This window comes from Triticum dicoccoides, chromosome 6B, assembly GCF_002162155.2.
Source record: "Triticum dicoccoides isolate Atlit2015 ecotype Zavitan chromosome 6B, WEW_v2.0, whole genome shotgun sequence".
Lineage (NCBI taxonomy): Eukaryota > Viridiplantae > Streptophyta > Magnoliopsida > Poales > Poaceae > Triticum > Triticum dicoccoides.
In genome coordinates, this window is record NC_041391.1 from 537,174,598 (window position 1) to 537,194,409 (window position 19,812).

Sequence of the window (19,812 nt, forward strand, 5' to 3'; positions counted from 1 at the left end):
GGTCCTGCTTATCCCGTGTACAATTTGTTGTGTGGCTTTAGGGGAGTTTATGTTTGCTCTTTTAATAGTAGTATAGATATAGAAGAAGGATTGCACCGGAGCATCGTCATTCTTTCCTTATATACAAATGTATGTTTGGATGCAAGAGAGCGCATGCATTGACACAATGATAAGATTTGTCTACCATGAGGAAGGTGTTTGGACCGGAGTACTGAACATAACGAAATGTCAAAGACACATACAAACTTTTGCCAATTAGAGTAGCAAGAGGCTTTCACATTATACTTGGTTGTGCCGGCTGCATGCATTAGTAATAGAAGAACTGTCTGGTAGGTTTGTTAGGGCAATACCAAGGAAACATCAAAGAGCCCACCAACATTATTGAAGTAGTTACATCAAAGACTTGTGAAGGTGACACTCTTTCTTCAACATAGCATGGTCTCTTCAACGATCTTCCTTCTTTAAAGACAGTGTGATGGGGAGACTCCGGAGTACAACTACACCGTCAACGGACGCCATTAGACGAATACAAATGAGGCTCGACACCTGATGTCCACGAACATACAGAGTGCCAAATTTGACTATTGCCATGTCCGCGGACATATGGGACGTCAAATTTGACCATTGCCCTTAAGATGCTCTAGCAAACGACTCCACATATACTCAAACTTCAAACACCTGTGAAGTTCTATTCCTTCACATTCCAAATCCGCCGATGTGAAAATGCATAATAGACTCGTCGAGTACAGACACGGACCAAATGCACAAAAAACACATGTACTCCCTCCGTCCAGAAATACTTGTCATCAAAATGGATAAAAGGGATGTATCTAGACGTATTTTAGTTTTAGATACATCTTTTTTTATCCATTTTGATGACAAGTATTTTCGGACAGAGGGAGTACTGTACATAGCATAGGCTTACTGCACAACGGACTGGTTTCAGTCCCCGTTTCGTTTCATCTCGTTTCCCCACTCCAAAATACTTCTACTATGAACGCCGGCAGGCTCCATGACTGGTGAACCAAATACATACTGGCTGCAGGGTTCAGCTGAACTGCGTGCAGGCATGCCAAATTTTCTCGGATGGTCTAGTGGAGTCTTCATGAATCGGCTGCCAAGCTCTTCCGGTGGATGCTCATGAACTTGGCGATAAATTCTGCACAAGCAAAGCCAACAATTAACTTTCATGGTTTCAGGCTGTTTTAGTTTACATGATATCATGAGTGCCAAATTACCTTCCAGTTTCAGCAGTGCACTGGCTCCAGCTGGCAACCTCTTATCCTGAAATTCAGTATCGTCGTGCATGGTTATCATCGCTCACAGGGGAAGTGCATTTAAAACACGAAAATGCCGAGGAAACTCACGTAGTAGGCGTGCCAGTAATAAACATCTCTCTTTATGTTAGCATGGATTCCCTTTAGGAAAAGCTCTACAAGTTTCTGCAGGCAAAATGATAATCAAGAATGATGTTTAATCACACGGTTATGTCTGGAGAGCTATATAGTACTCCCTCTGCTCCTAAATTTAAGTCTTTTTAGAGATTTCAATATGGACCACATACGAAACAAAATGAGTGAATCTACATTCTAAAACATGCCTATATACATATGTATGTAGTTCATATTGAAATCTCTAAAAAGACTTATATTTAGGAACGTAGGGAGTAGCATCCTTGAGGTTAAATCTGAATAACTCGTACCTGGAGAACAAGTTTAGGAGGCACGGATTCAACCAAAAGTTTTTGGAGCTTGCCTCGTACCAAAAACAACCTGTGTAATACTTTGACGCGTTAGCAAATAAGGCTGCGAATATAATCGCACAGCTCAATAACATTTTCCAGTGTTAGTAAAATAAATAAAACAATGGTGAGTTGGTGACTGATCAAAGCTGCGGCAATTCATAAAGTGAAATATTGGTGGTACTTAAAGCATAATAATGATAAAATGTTCACAACCAATGAGATGTAAGGAAGGACAATGAAAACATTCATAGCTAAATTTTGTTTTACTCCAGCAAACCTTTTGGGAGAAGGATCTTCTAAAATTTCTGCTGCGAGTTCCTCAAGAACACCATGCCATCCTAGCGGTATAGCTTGTCCATCAACAAAGGGGTAACTGGTAGATCAAAGGGACAAATGGAAGTGAAGAGCACATGCTAGGATCATCATCATAATGCAAAACTGAAGGAAATAAAAAGACTTGAGAAGGGACAAATACTACAAAGCATACTTGTTAGCTTTGCATGCCTCCAGAGCCAATATCGCCTCCCTCATGTTGTGCGCGGATCGAGTCGCAATGGTGTAAGCCAAACTTGCGGGGAGATCGAAACTCTCTCTTTTTGATATGTGATTGAGAACCTCCACAACCTGTTTTATTTATTTATTTGCAAGTCAGCTAATGCAATGCATCCGAAAATGAAAGGCAAATACTGCAAGCATATTTGTGAGTCATCCGTGTTTCATTTCATCAAGATAAAACGGAACCTCAATCCCGGTGGATACAGGACACTCTCAGAGCCTCTCCGCCCGCTGTGTGGCTACCAGGTAGGTCCCCATTGACAGAAGTCGATTTGTTTTCACGTGTTGCTTCCACCAAACCCCACACAGGCAGGGCACACTGGCACAGCACACCCGCACCTTCGTGGTCGCCTTTCGCTCGCTCGAACCCTCTCCTTCCTTCCTCGCGAGCCCTCCGCGCTAGGGTTTCTGGCGGCCGGCTGCCCATCTTCTCGGAGACGGCGTCGTCTCAACTGAGGAATCGAGGCTCGAGGCCTATGACGGAGGCCCGGGACGAAGCCCAGGAAAAGGTCCAGCCCACAAAGAGGATCCGGCAGCCAGCCAAAGAGCCAACCGCTACGCGTCTGTCTGACGACGGGGTCAAGTGAGGTTTCTCTCTTAAAAAAAATGTAAATCCATCAATTGAAAAATAGCCGTTGGCTTGTAAATCCATCACACGGGATCGGAGAGGCGGCCTTCATCTCGGAGCAATCCCCCATCCAATTCGCCCAAATCCGCATCAGGCTGCTGAGAGAGAGAGAGAGAGAGAGAGAGAGAGAGAGAGAGAGAGAGATGGGTAGGGCAAGAAGGGGAACGGCGGCCAAGGGCAAGAGGAGGCCGCGTCCTGCGGCGAAGGCGGCAGCCGTGGCGGGCGACGGGCACGAGGAAACCAAAGATGGACCTGAGAAAGCCGCCGGCGGCGGGGGCCGCTTCTTCTGCTGCTACCTCCTCCGTTCGCTCTGCCCGCGCAGCAAGAGCCGCACGTACATCGGGTACCCCCACTCCCCACCTCGTCTCGCATCAATCCAAAATCTCATCTTTGCTTCTTGCACCTGATTGACGGTTGTGTGGCAGGTTCACGGTGAACCCGCGGCGGCGGATCCGGCAGCACAACGGCGAGCTCCGATGCGGCGCCTGGCGGACCAAGCGCGGCCGCCCCTGGGAGATGATGCTCTGCATCTACGGCTTCCCCACCAACGTCGCCGCCCTCCAGGTAATTAACAACCCCTTCTTCCAAGATTCACTTCGTCCCGTGATGGGTTACGATTCCTCTGCTTCTTCTTACTAAACGTGTGTTTCTCGGCCTGCAGTTCGAGTGGGCGTGGCAGCACCCAACCGAGTCGCTGGCCGTCCGCAAGGCCGCCGCCGAATTCAAGTCGCTCGGCGGCATCGGCAACAAGGTCAAACTCGCCTACACCATGCTCAACCTCCCTTCATGGGAGAAGTAAGGCCCCTCTCTCTTTCTCCTATCTCTAGCTGCTCCATCCATGGATTCTTCTTTCCTTGGGGCCGGCCAGAGTTGACTAGTAACAGTATTACTGATGTGAACGGCTGTTCTGATGCCTGTGTCTGTGTGTGTGTTGCCAGCTTGAATCTGACGGTGAACTTCTTCTCCACCAAGAATACCAAGTTCACCGCGGGCTGCCCGGCCCTCCCCTGCCACATGAAGACTGTCGTTAGCCCGATGGAGGATCTCCCGTGCTACGTCGAGGGCCTTTCGTCCGAGGAGGATATTATGGAGCCTAGAGAGGATGAAGAAGAACCAGATGCGGTTGTTGGCAGCGACGCTTCTGATCATGGTTTGCAGACACTGGATTTGGAAACCAGAATTGTAGGCGGTGAATCAGACACTGATGAGTTTTTTGCTCCAATGGATCGGAGTGAGGTCATTGCATCAAGAATTTCAGAATCCTCTGCAGCCCAGCCAGTGGAAGAAGAAACCAGAATTGCTGACTGTGATGTTGAATATACCGTTGATGACTTCGGTGAATCAGACACTGATGAGTTTTTTGCCCCGATGGAACGGAGTGGGGTCTGTGGATCAAGAATTTCAGAATCCTCTGCGGCCCAACCAGTGGAAGAAGAAACCAGAATTGCTGACTCTGATGTTGAATATCCCACTGATGACTTCGGTTACATGGAATGGGGAGGAATTCACGAGACATCGGAATTGCACGTGTCTAGAACACCACCTCGATGTTCCTCGAGCTCGTGCAGCGATGATGTTGCTGGAAGATCAGTAAACTGTGTGACAGGAGAAGCATCTCCAGTGTTGAAGGCAGGTTCAGACGATGGTAATCTTTTCTTCCATGAAATTGATGTGGTAGACTTGGTTACACCAGTCGCCCGGTTTGCTAGAGATTGCAGCAAAGTGGCCAGCATTTGCCCCAAGATTATTGATCTGACAAATTCCCCTATTGTCATTGAGTTGTAATGCTTTGCTGGACTGATCCAGTACCAAATCTTGTTGTAGTAAAATGTTATCATAGAATAACAGCCCAGAGATGAGACAGACGTATACAGTAGGCAGATTTGTACAAGACTGGGTGTTGAGACTCGCAGTACTCTTTTCTTGAGACAGAATTGTTCACACACAAAAAAAAGAACAAGTATTCTTGTTGTTTTATCAGAAATAATTTATTGGGGTTCTACTAATTTCTATCGAAATAATGTCATTGTTTAACTGCTCATTATCTTGGTTGGATTGTAATGCAACCATTATTTTCTTTAACTGCGTTGAGGTTCTGAGACTGGGCTGTAATTTTTTGACACCGCATTATGCTTTCCGTGGGTTTTCATGGAACGTTTGAAGCACCAACAGCAAGGATGGTAGTCTTACAAGAGTGGCTATTGGAGGCACTTTAGACCATCTCTAGCAGACTGGCAATAACCTCTAAATAGAGAAAAAGTCATCCACTCCAGCAGAGACCCATTTTGTTATGACATATGGGACCTGGCAGTCATCAATCTTAATGGTTCTCGGAACAAACTGCAGTGTTAGTGTTCAGTCTTGTTTCTGTGTTTCAAATTGGAGACTTAGCTAGTTGGTAAGAAGCTAATGTGTATTGTAATCACTGGAATTCTGTAAAATCACATGTATGCATTAGATACTTGTTCTGCGATCTGCATACACACCCAATCCTTCGAATGGAAGTACAACAAAAAACCCGAGAAAACTCACCTCACGTGTATTTGGCACACCAATGCTAATAAGCTTACAACGGTTTGTAATAGAATCAAGAAGATGGGGCCCATCTTGGCAAGTCATTATTATCTTGCATGAATCAGAGGAGGAATCGATTATCCATTTTATCAAACGCTGATTATTCTCACTAACTTTGTCAACATCATAGAGAACAATAACTGGAATCGATAAATAAGTGTGTTAGGAAGTTTTCAAAAGAAATGAGAATTAAAAAAACAGCACTGCACAGGATGATACCTTTGAAGTTCTTTGTTGCAGATATCTCAGTGATTTTATGCTTACTTGACATTTCATTTGCCAGAGCTGTCAAAGCATATCTGGCATTCTTGGATTGAGACCTCATATTGAGTTCGACATGGTGATCACTTGATGACAATGGGACAAAAATGGGGGCAGATGCAGGTCCCTGCCAAAATCAGGGGAACCCATTCTCACTTAAAATTCCTATAACATAATTACCTTATGTGGTGTTCTTTTAATATACTCCCTCCGTTCCAAAATAAATGTCGTGAAACTACGACATTTGTTTTGGAACGGAGGTAATATTATGGAAAACCTTTGCTTGCCAACTGAGGGATACATCAATGTGTATAATAATTAGATGGTAGTGCCACATGGTAAGCAGTATGCACGCATTTAAATGTTGACTGTTGAGCAATGAAGAATTTATGTTTTTATTCCACTCCAAAAGTTGTTGGGATGAAATGATGGTTCAAATTTCAATTGTCTCAGAGAAAACAAATATGCTAACCTGGTATGGAGATGAGTTTATTTTTTTGAATTTTTGTATGGAGATGAGTTAGAAAAGAGACTGCAAACATCAACATTACAGAAATTGCCTAATTTCTTCTAAAATGCTGAACAACACAAGACATGAACCACAAACTAGATCTCTATGGACTTACAGATGCACTTTGACACGAAACTACATATAAAGTTAACAATTTACAAAGCTCATTTGAGAAGTAATATTATTTTGGCTCAATACTTGCGGTGGTCCTTGTGAATTGTTTCCCTATCCTTTAGCTAAAACGATGAGCTAGCAAGCAAGACTGCATGAACCTAAGTAAAGCAATTTCGACTTCCTTCAATGATACAATTAAACTTTTACATTGTCTTCAAACAAGAAGGCCATGATTTTATGCAAACTACAGCATACAATTTTTGCAATTGGCAGGAATGTTGCATCAGCATCAAAATGAGCTCAGGTTAAGGGATGTCCAAATACCCTAAAGTGCATAAAACAACTATATAACATCTACTTGTCCATGACAGAACTAACCTGGGCATTGCAACTCTTCAAATAGTGAGATACCTGGAAAAGGAACAACAAATAGTTAATGCGGTCTATAATGTGTAGTATATTAATATGGCTTATTGCAGTGTTTAAAGTTGTACATTCAGAGAGGAATCACCAAAGATCTCAGTGAGTACTGCTCTGCATAATGATCTCTTTCCTGATCCTGGAGGCCCTTTGAGAATGATATGAGGGCAAAACTCAGGGGAGATCTGTCAAGAACGTGAACTCACATTTAGAAGTCTAGATAGCTAACATTGAGCTACTGGAACAATTATCTATAGATTTTAGCGTAGCCATGCAATTGCCAAGTAAATTTATACAGATTAGCTATTTTTGGATTTAATATAACTGGCCGGTAGAATGAATTAAGATTAACTGGAGTTTTTTGGCTCAATTTTTTGAACCATAACATAAGTACTCCGGTTGAGAAATTAACCAAGAGAGTTCTTGTTTAATGACAAAGTTACATTGAGAATTAGAAATTGTACTTAATAAAACTTGTGTAGTTAGGAAAGAGCTTGAAGTTGTTACCAATTGCTTAAGCTGTTGAACTTGCTCCCTGTGACAAGTAAATCCACTCAAAGTCCGTGGACGATATTTATCAGCCCAGAAAAGTCTAATCTTCTCCACAACAAGTGCCTTCCGAATAAAAGTTGATTCAGAATCATCATTTGTTTTGTGGTTCGTCGGTTCTGGTTTACGACATGACTTTCCAATCACACATGGAAACCAAGCATCATTTTGGGTCTTCTGCCTGCTAGAGGTGAATTTCATGACGCCTCCAACTAGTTTCCCAGTGAAATCACTGAACTTTCCACTGTCCCCACTAAACCGGTCACTGTTTAACCGCCTACTCAAAGTGGTGCCACTGCTAACTTGGGAGTGCCGACCATTAGCATAGCCGGTGTTTGTAGTTCGTGAAAAACCAGTCCTGACTGAAACAAACTGTGATGTCCGGCCCAAATTATTGCTATTTGCTTGAGTAACATCAGCATCATCGACGTTTGAATCAGAGGTGAAGGATTTGTCAATACTGTTATTCTTTACTAATGTTTTCGCAAGCGGGGCCCTACAGTCACGGGAGAAGAAGATGTCACCTGCAGACTCTGTGCTTGTACATGTGTACTCATTATGTTTGGAACTAGGCCCCTTGCTATTTGCAACTAACTCATTGATCTCTGGGGAACAATTTTCTGCATGTGAACCACCTTTCATAACATCAATTGAGTCTCTTTCTACCTGTGTTGAGACAGGAGTGCCACGGAATGCAGGAACTCTAGAAGGATGCTCCTTCTCATGAGGTCGTAGTTTCGGTGTAGAAATTGACCGGCTACGGGATATCCTCTCCTTGATCGACGATCGACTAAATTTTTCCATAGAAGACCGAAATCTGGGAGGTGTCCGGCTGCTCTTCTTGCGTGATTCATTGTTTCCACCAGCATATGGGGAAGTATGGCGCCTCTGTTCGGTGACCCTGGGCGGAGTACGATTATTCCTCAAGCTTGAAGTTTTCTCGTCAGGATAATCTCTTACACGGTTAGGAGATGTGTTTTGCCTTCTAGCACCAACTTGGGGGTCCTTAGCAGGATCTTTAGGCAACCGAGTCCGCTGTGATTTCAATATTGCATCATTCCAAGGGCTATCATGCCACTCAGTTTCTGTATCTGAAGGTTCATAGCCACTTTTGGGGCGTGTCGATTGCCTATTGTGCCCTGCATTGCTATCTGCAGCTAGCATACTTGATCACACAATCTAAGTTCCTGCGGTTCAGAAAAATTGCATTACTGTGAGATCAACAAAAAATTACTAGACCCTTTCTTAAATTGCTAACGACCAAGATTAATGATGGCCTAGCTTGAACTTCAAACAAATCCAAAGTAACTTTTGGCCTGTCTTCTACTGCATGATAATACCACAGCAGCAATTAGTTCACAATGCAAATATGCAACTACAATGGTGATAAGGCACTCTGCTAAATAATTTGGCTTGACAGCAATCCAGCATAACTTGTACTCCCTCCGTAAAGAAATAATTTGGCTTGACAGCAATCCAGCAATTTTCCTTTACGGAGGGAGTAGAAGATAAAAACATTAGAATGATAAGTAAAACAAGAACTTACTGCGTGGCGCAAAATGTAAACTCCGCTAACATAGTAACATGGACCCGCTGTTATGTTAATTCAGACTCAAGAGACTAGTCAACTTTAGTAGTATTAGTTTGGTGTCCGCAGGTTTTACTCTCCCGTTGCTCTATCATGGAATTCTTGATATATGGCAGTACTAAATTGCAATAGTTCACTTTTTTCATACGACACATCAAAGAAATTATATATTCTAATGAATATATGGATTCGGATGCAACTATATAACACATCAATGATGGCCTTTATGGGAACAAGCTGAAAACCCTGGCTCCTAGATATGGAAAATACTTTTCTATACGACCTCGTAGCCGGTTCACTATCTTGTGATAAGAGAACAATTCAAGCATCCGGTGCAACAAAGCCAAACTAAAACTAGATCAACAAGTTCAGGTCGCAGCTGACATATGGAAAGTACTGCCCTGGAGAAGCCTTTCCAGACACATCAACTCCTTGGAACACAGTTGGTGGGATTTGAAATATGACCAGGGTAGCAACGAAGTGTACTGCCAGCAGTTGAAAGTAGGCTAACGCAAGAAGGTTTAGGTTGGCACTGTCAGAATTCGGATGCAACTATATTATCACCAAAAATTCATGCCATACAAGGTAATGTATATGCATACGTAAGATCATTGATGGATTGGATTAGCACATTTTAGGTCCATCCGTTCATGCCATCTGATTGAAGTATCAGAACTGAGGTATCTCGAATGAAATATCTGGTTGATACCTTTTGCACTAACCTCATGTTATCTCGTTCTTAAGAAGTTGCAATTTTCAAATAAACAAAATGTATAGTGCAAATTGACTCAAATGAATCGAAGATGAATCAGGGAAGTTGTTACCTGAAGAAGCAAGGGCGATATGACTTTCTTTCAACATATACACAGTTTAAGGCCCAAAGGGAGGGCCACAGCAGGAGTTATAGACAGATCAGAGGAGAAAGACAAGAAACACAGCTTTTTCTTGCTGTGTTGGAAATTCTTGTCCTTTTCTTCCACTCCACCAAGGAGAGAAGAAACCAAAGCACAAGAGAGGAAACAGACACTCTGCCCCATTCCCTAGGCTGCTTATACGAGAAACAATCATGTATTCCTATGAACACCAAACATATACCTAACTGGATCCAGAATATGTAGGACCCAACCACTATAGACTATTGTCATGATTCTTTGCTCACATTGTGCTGCTGAACTAACTATATTACTAAATACATAATGAGAAATACTTATAAATAATCCGTAGGATTCTAGAACAAACATGGCCACATGCCAAAAACTAATGCTGGTGCTTCATAAGATTAGCTGGAATGAACAGGATAGAAAAAGCTAAGAGCCAGTTAATTAACAGACCGGACAGGAAAACAATAAGAACATCTGACGGCTTCATATATTTATTGAGCACACAGAACTCGATGCACATTCATCACTCCCCACTTCTTTCAGAGAACAGAAAGGGACCGGAACACATTAAAATGCGAGCATAAGAACTTGGAACACATTCATCACTCTCATCGTCATTCAAAATGTCAATTGAAACAAAAGGTTGGTACTTATGAGCAACATACAGATCACCAACATTCTAAACCAGTGTATCCAAATACTCGCTAACTGTGGTATACTTTACATCAGGATACAGTTGAGTTCCTTCACTTCTTGAGTCAATTTCAAAATACGTGTGGTCACCCTTAACAAAAGCTGAATATATAAATATCAAATCCATTTTGAGAGGAAACGGTGCATCTGCAAATAAAAAAAGAGAAAGAATAAGACACATGACAAAAATAAATATAGAAAAACATTCACGTGTTATTCACAAACTACTTATAAACATAGGAGCAGAGTTACAATTCGTGGTGAGTCTGTATTCACAATTATTCATGCCAAGGTTCAGAAAAATGAGAGGTCAGTGCTGGAACTTGTAGAGTAAGGCGAAAGATAAAAAAAAAGTATTAGCATCTAAACTTCTACTACCTCTATTACTGCTAAAATGTCTTATATTTAGAAACAGAGGATGTATTAGATTGCAAGGGGTAACCACAGCTTATGTTTTTCTAACTGAAAGAACGAAACCACATCCTTCCATTTACAGACAACTGTACCAGAAAAGAGCATCAGAACCTTTCTCAAAGTTGGATTTGATTAAACCTGGTATTTGAAAGGAATAACCCTGGCAGCAGAGCACATACAAAAGCAACAGAATAATTCTACTAATATATCATGGAAACCTTTCACCAAGAGTACTGTTAGCTTACTCTGAATGTTTTTAACGAGTTGCTCTTCAGTTATATGTATCTTTTTTAGGCATTTGTTGATTTTTGTCTCCCAGAGGCTAACCAATTCATTCAGTGAGTAGATATTTCCCGGAGGTCTCAGATACAATGTCATGTTTAATGTTCTGGGGTCCTCTATGGTACACACCGTAAATTTAGCCACATCACCCTCTTCAACGAAGATACCTGCAGAGACAAAATCTTCCTTGAGGGAAAAAAACAGAACATGGAAGAAACATTTTACATTCCAGGTATCAGACAGCAATTAGAGAGAAGTAATATTTTCACCAGACCTTTAGTATCTCCTCCACCAAATATTGTAACTTCATCTCTTGGAGGGGCATCTAGACCCGGCTGCACTAGCGAAGGAAGCAAATAGCGCATCAGGAAGTTGCAGTAGATGTACGTGTGAGGAATATCCTCGCTCTCTATTAAACGGCGGATTTCAGCTTTCTTCTCATAGAAGCCATGGTCCATGTCACAAATCTGCACCTTTGTGTGATCAACTCCAAATTCCGCCGGAATAAATCTCTGCATGAATTCACTGCAACATCAGAAGCAATGGTTTGCATCTTCTCCGCAATTCCTTCTTAATAATAAAATTGCGATGTAAAATCTTAGATTGCTAAAGGACGGAGATACTGAAAATTCCATTTGTTTAGGACGGAGATATCTGTCGCCTTTTTGGCTGCGTCTCTTTGTGTGGTGTGGAGCTTTTATTCCAGATTTTTCCAAGTAATAAAGTTTAGCCCAATGAGCACATTGTCCTATTTCATTCCCCTCCATTTCACATTTACTATGTCATTTCTGCTAATGCAGGTACTACCAACTCCGAACAATTTGATTCTAAATAGAACATTCGCCATGCGACTGTCAACTCAGATAAGAAAAACACTACCCCACTAATTAGACTAGCTAAATACCTGTGCGTTGCTACAGGATGAAACAATATTTGAAGAGTGGTGGCGTGTGACCGATTGCCCTCAACCGCGGTGGCATTGACTGGGTTGTGACGATGTCGGTGGCTAATTATTCTAGGTGCATGTGAAGCGGTAGACTATGGGCTGTTTTGGAAATAATCTCTGCTAGTATTAGGGAAAATACGGTTAGAAAAACTCCTTACTCTTTTTTTTTATTTTGCTAACCACATGTCCCATGCGGTAGAAAAACTCCCTACTACTCCCTCCGTCTCAATTTACAAGTCCTACGCGTATACCTAGGTTGCCAATTTGACCACCCTAATATAAATTATATAACATAAAAAATATATCTTTTGAAAATAGAACATTTGAAGTTTATATTGGTATATTTTTTATAATATATGACTTGTATTAGGTTGGTCAAATAGACGACCTAGGGGTACGCGCACGCCCTATAAACTGAGAAAGAGGTAGTACTCCCTCCGTCTAGGTGAGTAAGTCATCTTAGGTTGTGCACCGTGACCAAGGAGGAGGAGAAAACGAGAGAACTTAATGTTCATTTGCTAATTAATAGCATTGCATGCAATGAACTAACCACTGCATGTCGTGTTTGGTAGTCTCAAGTCATTAAAAGCATGCACACCTCACATCTCTTATTGGTTGATATGTCAAGAAACAAGAAACGAGGTAGAATTTAATGCACCGCGCCTAAGTGTTTTGGGATTATTTGGTTTTCGTAAGATGACTTACACACCTAGACGGAGGGAGTACTAATTATCTGCAGGCCTGTAACTGTCTGACTAATAATTAATTAATTGCATTAATGTCTCGGTTTCCAAATACTAAAACAATAACCTATTTAAACGGACACAGCGGTAGGTTTCCAAATTGTTTTTGCATTAATGACTGCGGGCGAAACAACAACCTGCCAACTACTCTTTAATTAAACCGCACTAATTAGATATGCATACGCACTGGAGACCTCACCTTCACGCACCCAGCTTCCTTTATAGCCCGAATCAGAGGCTTCTGCTCGAGCGCATGCTTCGTGGGCACCGCGCAGATGACCACGTCCACCTGCCGCACGGCTTCCAGCAAGCTCGGGTAATCGTCCAGCGAGCCCTGAGCCACACGGACGGAATTGGCACGTCGGTCAGGCGGAATGGAGATTTCGGCACAGGAAGCGTCAGTAAGCACTCGGAATCACGGGAGTTTACCTTGAGGATGGTGACGCCGGCCGCGGCGAGCGGCTTGAGGGGGGCGGAGTCGGGGAGGGCGAAGTGGCGGGGGCGGATGAGCGCGAAGGTGGGGTGGCCGGCGGCGAGGCTCGCGCGCACGAGGCTTCCCCCGAGGCGGCCGGTGGCGCCGACCACCAGGACCCTGCTCCTCGCCGCCTCCTCTGACATCGCCGCCGATTACGAGCCGAGCCGAAGGACGGGAAAAGAAGAGTAAAATGCAAGCGCGGTCCTAATTCTTTTCTGAAATTGTCACTTGAGTTTTAATTTTTTTAAAATGCATATCTGAGTCCTAAATCTTTCAAAGTTGTTTATGTAAGGTCCTAATCCCGTCTGACCGCCGCTGACCAGTGCCACGTCAATACCAGAATGCCCATGTGGGATAACGACCGGCCATGAATATTTGCAGAAAAACCCTCTAACCCTAATTCCCTTTCATTCGCGGTCCCTCTTCCTCTTCCCCACCCCTCTCCTTCTCCCCGTCTGGCGAAAACAGGGCGATTAACGGCGGCGGCTCTGCTCCAGTGAGAAGAGGGGGTCGTTGCTGGCTGTTGTCCGGTGACGGCGACGCTAGGATGGCGCCACATCTTCGGCGACCCGGAGATCCTCCTCCGCGATATGGTAAGTTCTCGTAACCCTAATCCCAATCCTACTGTTTAGTTCCCCTTCGCTTCTCATTTAGGCAGAATCAATGAGCGAATCCTTTGCAATGTAGGACCATAGTGGCACTTCACAGTAGACGAGCTCGTGGCAGCAGACATGGCGGCGACGGCGACGGCGCCAGAGAGGGAGAGAGCGAGCAGAAGACCTAGGGACTTGGGAATGAGGAAAGCATAAACTCCAGGGGCCACATTGCTTAAATTCCCAACCGCCAGCCGCGGGAAATCTTCCATGTGGACCCTCGAGTCGACGTGGCGGCGGTCAAAGCGCCACGCGAGCTGGTCAACGACGGTCAGACGAAAAAAGGACCTCGTGTGAACAATTTAGAAAGATTTAGGACCCAGATATGCATTTTAAAAGAATTAGGACCCAAGTGACACTTTCAGAAAAGAATTAGGACCACGCTTGCATTTTACTCGGAAAAGAAACAAGGAAAATGTGCCCTGGAATCAACAGATGTCGTTGATTTTTTATAATTTTTTTTGGCGGGGAACAGGCGCCGTTGATTGGCTGACTTGTTTAGTGGCAATTCATTTGGTGGCTTTTTCGACTTGTAGAATAAGCTACTCCTACCTAGTTTATCCTAAAAGTGCAATTAATTTATTTTTTTAACTACTAATTAAGATAGAATATAGTTTATTTCAGCTTATTTTAGAAGGCAGCAAAATAACTGGCCCTTGATCAGGCAGCTTGAAACGGCTCAAGTTGGAATTTGACTGACCCTGATAAGGTTTACTAAACTATTCCGAATAAAAAGAAATTGTCATTTTACTATCAATTCTTTTATCATTTTGTGAGTCTATTTATTTATTTATTTATTTACTAGGTAAGTGCCCGGCACACGGGCATATATATTCTGTTGGCTCAACACTAATTATGGCTAACATATACATGTAGGATCCTCATGCATATCCGACGACATTGTCGTACTTTTTACCGCTAGCATTAGATGGGTGTGTCTAGAGCACATCTAGATGTGCTCTAGCTATTGCACATCTAAATGAGTGAATCAAGCCGTAAGAGAAAAAGAAAAAAGGAAATTGAAATATCCACACGAATCTTGACGTAAGATCAATGTTATAGAACTTAGATGTGCAATATTTATGGCACATCTAGATGTGCTTTAGCAAAACTGTAGATGATATGTCGGTCTTTCTGTTGCTAAAATGTTTTCCACTTCTTCCTCCACCTCCTTCTACCTCCTTGACCTACTATCTCTCGCATACAAATATAGGCGTACAATCTTTGTCAATGGTGTAGCCAGCTCGCAATCCCCTTGCAACCCCATTGTACATTTTTTTTATATTTCACATTGTTCTCGTCTTAGTAAGTCTTTCTGCCTTTAATAAAAGTGCAAGTGTAACCATAGGAAGAAATTTCCTTGCTCATGTTAGCAGGCAAATACTTAAAAATCAAGAAGGCTAAAGAGGTTTGATAATACATACTACCTCCGATCCAATATAATAGTAGCGGTTTTGAACTAAGGTTTCCTCCAATCCAAAATAAATGTCGCAGTTTTGAACTAAGATTAGTTCAAAAATGCGACACTTATTTTGGATTGGAGGGAGTAGAAAATAGCACAAGAGCAAGAATTTTTCCTCTCTCCCGTGACTAACGCAAATTAAATACATCTTAGCGCGAGGGCAATAAATATACTCCCCCCATCACGGTTTAGAAGGCGCACTTAGAAATTCTCTGGAACCTAAGTGGTTATCTATTGGCTGTGAGATGGGTTAAAAAATAGCATTCACACTACGCATGCATATAGGAATAGTATATCAGAGTACTATTTAGCTACTAGAAATAAATGCAATGCGCCCTAAACCTTGTCTATTGTGGAAACGCACGCAAATTTAACTGTGCCTTCTAAACCGTGACGGAATGAGTAGAATACATATCAAACACAAGATAGTACGCTCGAATATAGGAATAGCAAGTACATAAATGTTGTAATCATGAATTGCATGGATAAATGGAACACCTAATCCATGCTATAGTCCATCAATGCACAATTATGCCGGTATGAAACTAGTTGAATCGTATGAATATGTGTAAACATAATTATATAAACAGGCATTTATTATGACACTTTTTTTTTTCATTCTGATACTTTTTTGCCCAATAAGTTAGCTTAGGGGGAGAAGAGCGACACCATTGCAAATGTACGAAAACATTCATTTATTGTGACACTTTTTCTTCAAAATTACAAAGAAGAAACAGAAAACATATGCAGTTAGCTCAAAAGTGAAACACACATGTGATTTATGCATGTATACACAACATGATGAAGTAAACTGCAACCTATGCTCTAGATCGTTTCATATGAGCCCTCTAGCCGGCAGTAACCAATCCACCTAGCATAAGTGCAGCTAAAATTTCAGATAAATAGTCACAAATCATATATCAAATTCAGCATAGTGCCATGCTAGTTGGATAAATAGTACGCACATGTACTTTAATGTACTACTTAACAAAAGCTGCAAGACTACAGAATTGGAGGCTGCCAAGAGAGCAGGTGCTTCAAGTTAATTAACTGTACAGACATGTTACAGCCTACCATGAAACGAAAGGAGGTTTACTCAAGGAATAGACTGTGCAAACGCTGTCCCAACTCAGCCAGAGGCCACACTGACGTTGCGCGCTTGCTGTTATGCCTGTGTCTGCATCACCGTGGAAGTGGCACCGCCATCCCCCATCGTGCCACCCAGCCCAACACGCTGCGGCGCTCACACAGGCCCTCATCATTCTCGCAGTAGCTGATACTTGATCTCCAGTCCACACCCACTGTTGTCTCCATCACGTCTCATGCGCCTGGTTTCTCTATGCCCACGTGCTAATGACATCGATGTCACACAGGACGGCCAAGCAGTCGGTAGCCCTCTAACTTATCGAGCTCTTCCTTCTGATGAACTTGAAGCTCCGTTCGCTGTCCGGGTGAAACTTCCTCGACAGTACAATGATGTGCGGAGGCTGCGCCTCCACCCCCTCCGTCTGCTTGCCTTGGTGAGGGAGCAGATTGAAGCACACAATGGTGTTGATGTATCTCTACCCCTGCCGGCGTCTGTGGTCGGTCGGGATGAGTTAGAGACCAGGTAGATGAGGCCGTTGGGTGATAAAAGTTACACTACCATTGAGGTCTCCGGCCAACTTCTGCTTCCACTTTCAGGCGACAGCTAGCCGCCGGAACCTTTGACCATCTGTTATGCACGAGCTAGGATTTATCTTCCTTAGGGAGGATTTGAGTTTCCAGAGAAGGGGAAAGGGGAGGAGATGTCGGATATCGGGTTCCGGCAAAACCCTTAAGGTTCGAACTATGGGGTGCGCACGAAGATCTCCTCCTACCAATTCACGCCTACAGCCTCGCTGCGATCCCTAAACTAGATCGATGAACTCACAACACAAGAGACACAAGATTTATACTGGTTCGGGCCACCGTTGTGGTGTAATACCCTACTCCAGTGTGGTGTGGTGGATTGCCTCGTGGGCTGATGATGAACAGTACAAGGGAAGAACAGCCTCGCGAGGAGAGGTGTTCTTGTGCTTGGTGGGTGGTTATGCTCGGGCAGGATTCGATTCGATCCCCCTTACTGTGGTGGCTAGCCCTATTTATGGAGGCCCTGGTCCTCTTCCCAAATATTGAGCGGGAAGGGATCCAACAACAACCATTTCAAAAGGAAACAACTAGTACAAGCTATCCTGACTAAAGGTGATCTTCGTCTGCCAAAGGTGCTGGTGATGATGCCGTCTTGGGCTCCATGGTGACCTTCGTCCTGCCGCTCTGCTGGTCTTGGTCTCGTTGCACCGATATGGAAACCTTTGCCTGATGCCTCGGTACTCCAGGCATGCGCTTGCCCCCTTTGCACCAAAGAGGAAACGAGGACACTGCGCGGGCAGGAGCCCGCCTGGCCTTGATCGTCATGGCTTGCGTCACGGGCACCTCGCGAGGTACCCCTTGCCTTGATCTCTCCGCCTCCTCGCGAGCCCGCCTGGTGAGGCCACTCCTGAGGAGGCCTTGTGTTTTCCGCCCCACGAGGCTTGGCCCCTCGCGAGGGTCTTGAGTGCTTTGGTTGATGAAGATGGGATGCACTGGGCCACCGATTGAGCCACGCTGCGGGCCGCAGGCAGGCAAGTCTGCAGACCCCCATTTTCAGAACGCCGACAGTAGCCCCCGGGCCCAAGACGCGCTCGGACTTGGCTTAGCAGCAAAGCCAAAGGGCAAGTGTGGAGCACCGCGGGGCCCAACAGCCTGCGGCCTTGGATGACGTGTGGCGATTGATTGGACGTGGGTGTCTCCGCTTCCCCATGCTGCCTCGGCAACTACCCGACTGACAAAAGGCTGGCGTGGGCAAGGCTTGCCTTCATTGCTCTCATCCGCCTTGCTCCAGATCCCCTTCCTTGCTTCCTTGCTTCCGAAATCTCTAGATCCGCTCCACTCCTTCCCTTTCAGCGAGCAATGGCGCCCCGCAAGGTCGAGGTCGATGCACCGCCGGCTTGGTATTCGTCGGCCCTGGATGCCAGATGCGTCCACCCCCGGTTGGTGTTGCCAACGGAGACACCCCAGCCTAACGAAGGGTGGTCTCGCGCGAATCTTGTTGACGACCGGGCGAAGCTAGTGTTGGAGAAGGTGAGTGCCGACCTGAAGCCGGGCAACGTGAAGGCGACAAAGCTGACGGGGGCCACGCTCCTGAGGGAGTTCCTGACGCAGCGGGTGGCTCCGCTTCAGGCGCACTCGCGCCCCTTATGGACGCTCAGGGGTGCAGACGACAACCTCCACCTGAATCTGTCGGCTCTGGCAGACGAGGATCTGGCCGCAGCTCTCCACCTCTTGGTTGGGGACAACTAGGAAGGTCTGGAGGGTGCCCCCGCCCCCTTGTTCCTCCACGAGGACCGGGCTTAGGTGGTGGATGCCATGCCCAACTTTGACGGGCGCAGCCTGGTGCCGGTGGCACCTCTTGTGGCCTAGGGGGCAACGGCGCCAGTGGACGTGTCTTCAGGTGACTCCCGCAGGGGAGGGGAGGAAGAAGAAGAAGAGGAGCGCGACTCGGAGGCGACCTTGGAGGGGACGGGGGAGACCTCTCCCCCATGCAGGGCCAGCATCCTCCGCACCTTGCCCGACAATGATGAGGCCGATGCCACGCGGGAGGAGGAGGATCTGCCCGCAATCCCGAAGAAGGACAGGTTGGCGCTGATCTCCCAAGAGGCTGCTTCTGCCCAAGCGCCGCCTGGAGTCACCTCCAGCCCTTCTGCCATGCCTTCTTCCGCTCCTGGACCTCTTGCAACTGCGCCCCGGGCCACGAGGCTCTCGGGCTTCAAGCTCAGCAAGAGGGCGGTGAGCTGTGCCGCGATTGACCAGTAAGTGTTTGAACTCCATCTTGTACTTGATTATGCTGTCGGGGCTTGACGTTCTCCATCAATTGGTTAGGCCGCCGTTTCCGGCGAAGAATAAGTAGGGGGACACGGTGACTCCTTCTGGGGCAGACTCATCTGCCGCGGCCGCTCCTTCATCCGCGGGAAGGGGAGGTGGCGATGTCCACACCTCCCCTTCCCGGTCATCTTCGCGAGGCCTGGATAAGCGCTCTGGCGGGGTGCCAGCCCCCATGGCCCCGCTGGCTCCGGAGGTGCCGGTGCCTGACGCTGCTAGTGAGGTAGCCAAGGCTCAGGAGCCCCCGGCCTCCCGAGCTATGGCTACGCTGCCGCCTCGTCCTCCTGCATCGCTGGTTCCGGGATCTTCTGCTTCTTCTGATGTCTTGGAGCGTGCCCTCTCCGAGATATACCAGTTGCAAGAAGACCTCCAGGGCGCCG

General features: G+C 45.2%; 3 protein-coding genes across 3 annotated transcripts; 1 reads left to right on the top strand and 2 right to left on the bottom strand.

Annotated features, from left to right (window-relative positions):
* Positions 1-537: 537 nt before the first annotated feature.
* On the bottom strand, positions 538-10,143 carry LOC119323523. The gene is made up of 11 exons (XM_037597204.1): positions 7,315-10,143; positions 6,882-6,992; positions 6,766-6,798; positions 5,721-5,889; positions 5,460-5,641; positions 2,232-2,368; positions 2,022-2,117; positions 1,703-1,772; positions 1,368-1,442; positions 1,239-1,284; positions 538-1,159 (listed from the first exon to the last, which is right to left on the bottom strand). The coding sequence occupies exons 1-11, from the start codon at positions 8,518-8,520 to the stop codon at positions 1,104-1,106; spliced, it is 2,181 nt and encodes a 726-aa protein (XP_037453101.1). The 5' UTR covers positions 8,521-10,143; the 3' UTR covers positions 538-1,103.
* Positions 2,491-4,937, top strand: LOC119323524. Its single transcript, XM_037597205.1, has 4 exons — positions 2,491-3,270; positions 3,353-3,491; positions 3,589-3,722; positions 3,866-4,937. The coding sequence occupies exons 1-4, from the start codon at positions 3,071-3,073 to the stop codon at positions 4,710-4,712; spliced, it is 1,320 nt and encodes a 439-aa protein (XP_037453102.1). The 5' UTR covers positions 2,491-3,070; the 3' UTR covers positions 4,713-4,937.
* Positions 10,144-10,397: 254 nt separating the features above from the next.
* On the bottom strand, positions 10,398-13,564 carry LOC119323525 (probable pinoresinol-lariciresinol reductase 3). The gene is made up of 5 exons (XM_037597206.1): positions 13,333-13,564; positions 13,103-13,237; positions 11,489-11,726; positions 11,178-11,381; positions 10,398-10,665 (listed from the first exon to the last, which is right to left on the bottom strand). Exons 1-5 carry the CDS (start codon positions 13,519-13,521, stop codon positions 10,505-10,507), a joined length of 927 nt encoding a protein of 308 aa, XP_037453103.1. The 5' UTR covers positions 13,522-13,564; the 3' UTR covers positions 10,398-10,504.
* Positions 13,565-19,812: the final 6,248 nt, after the last annotated feature.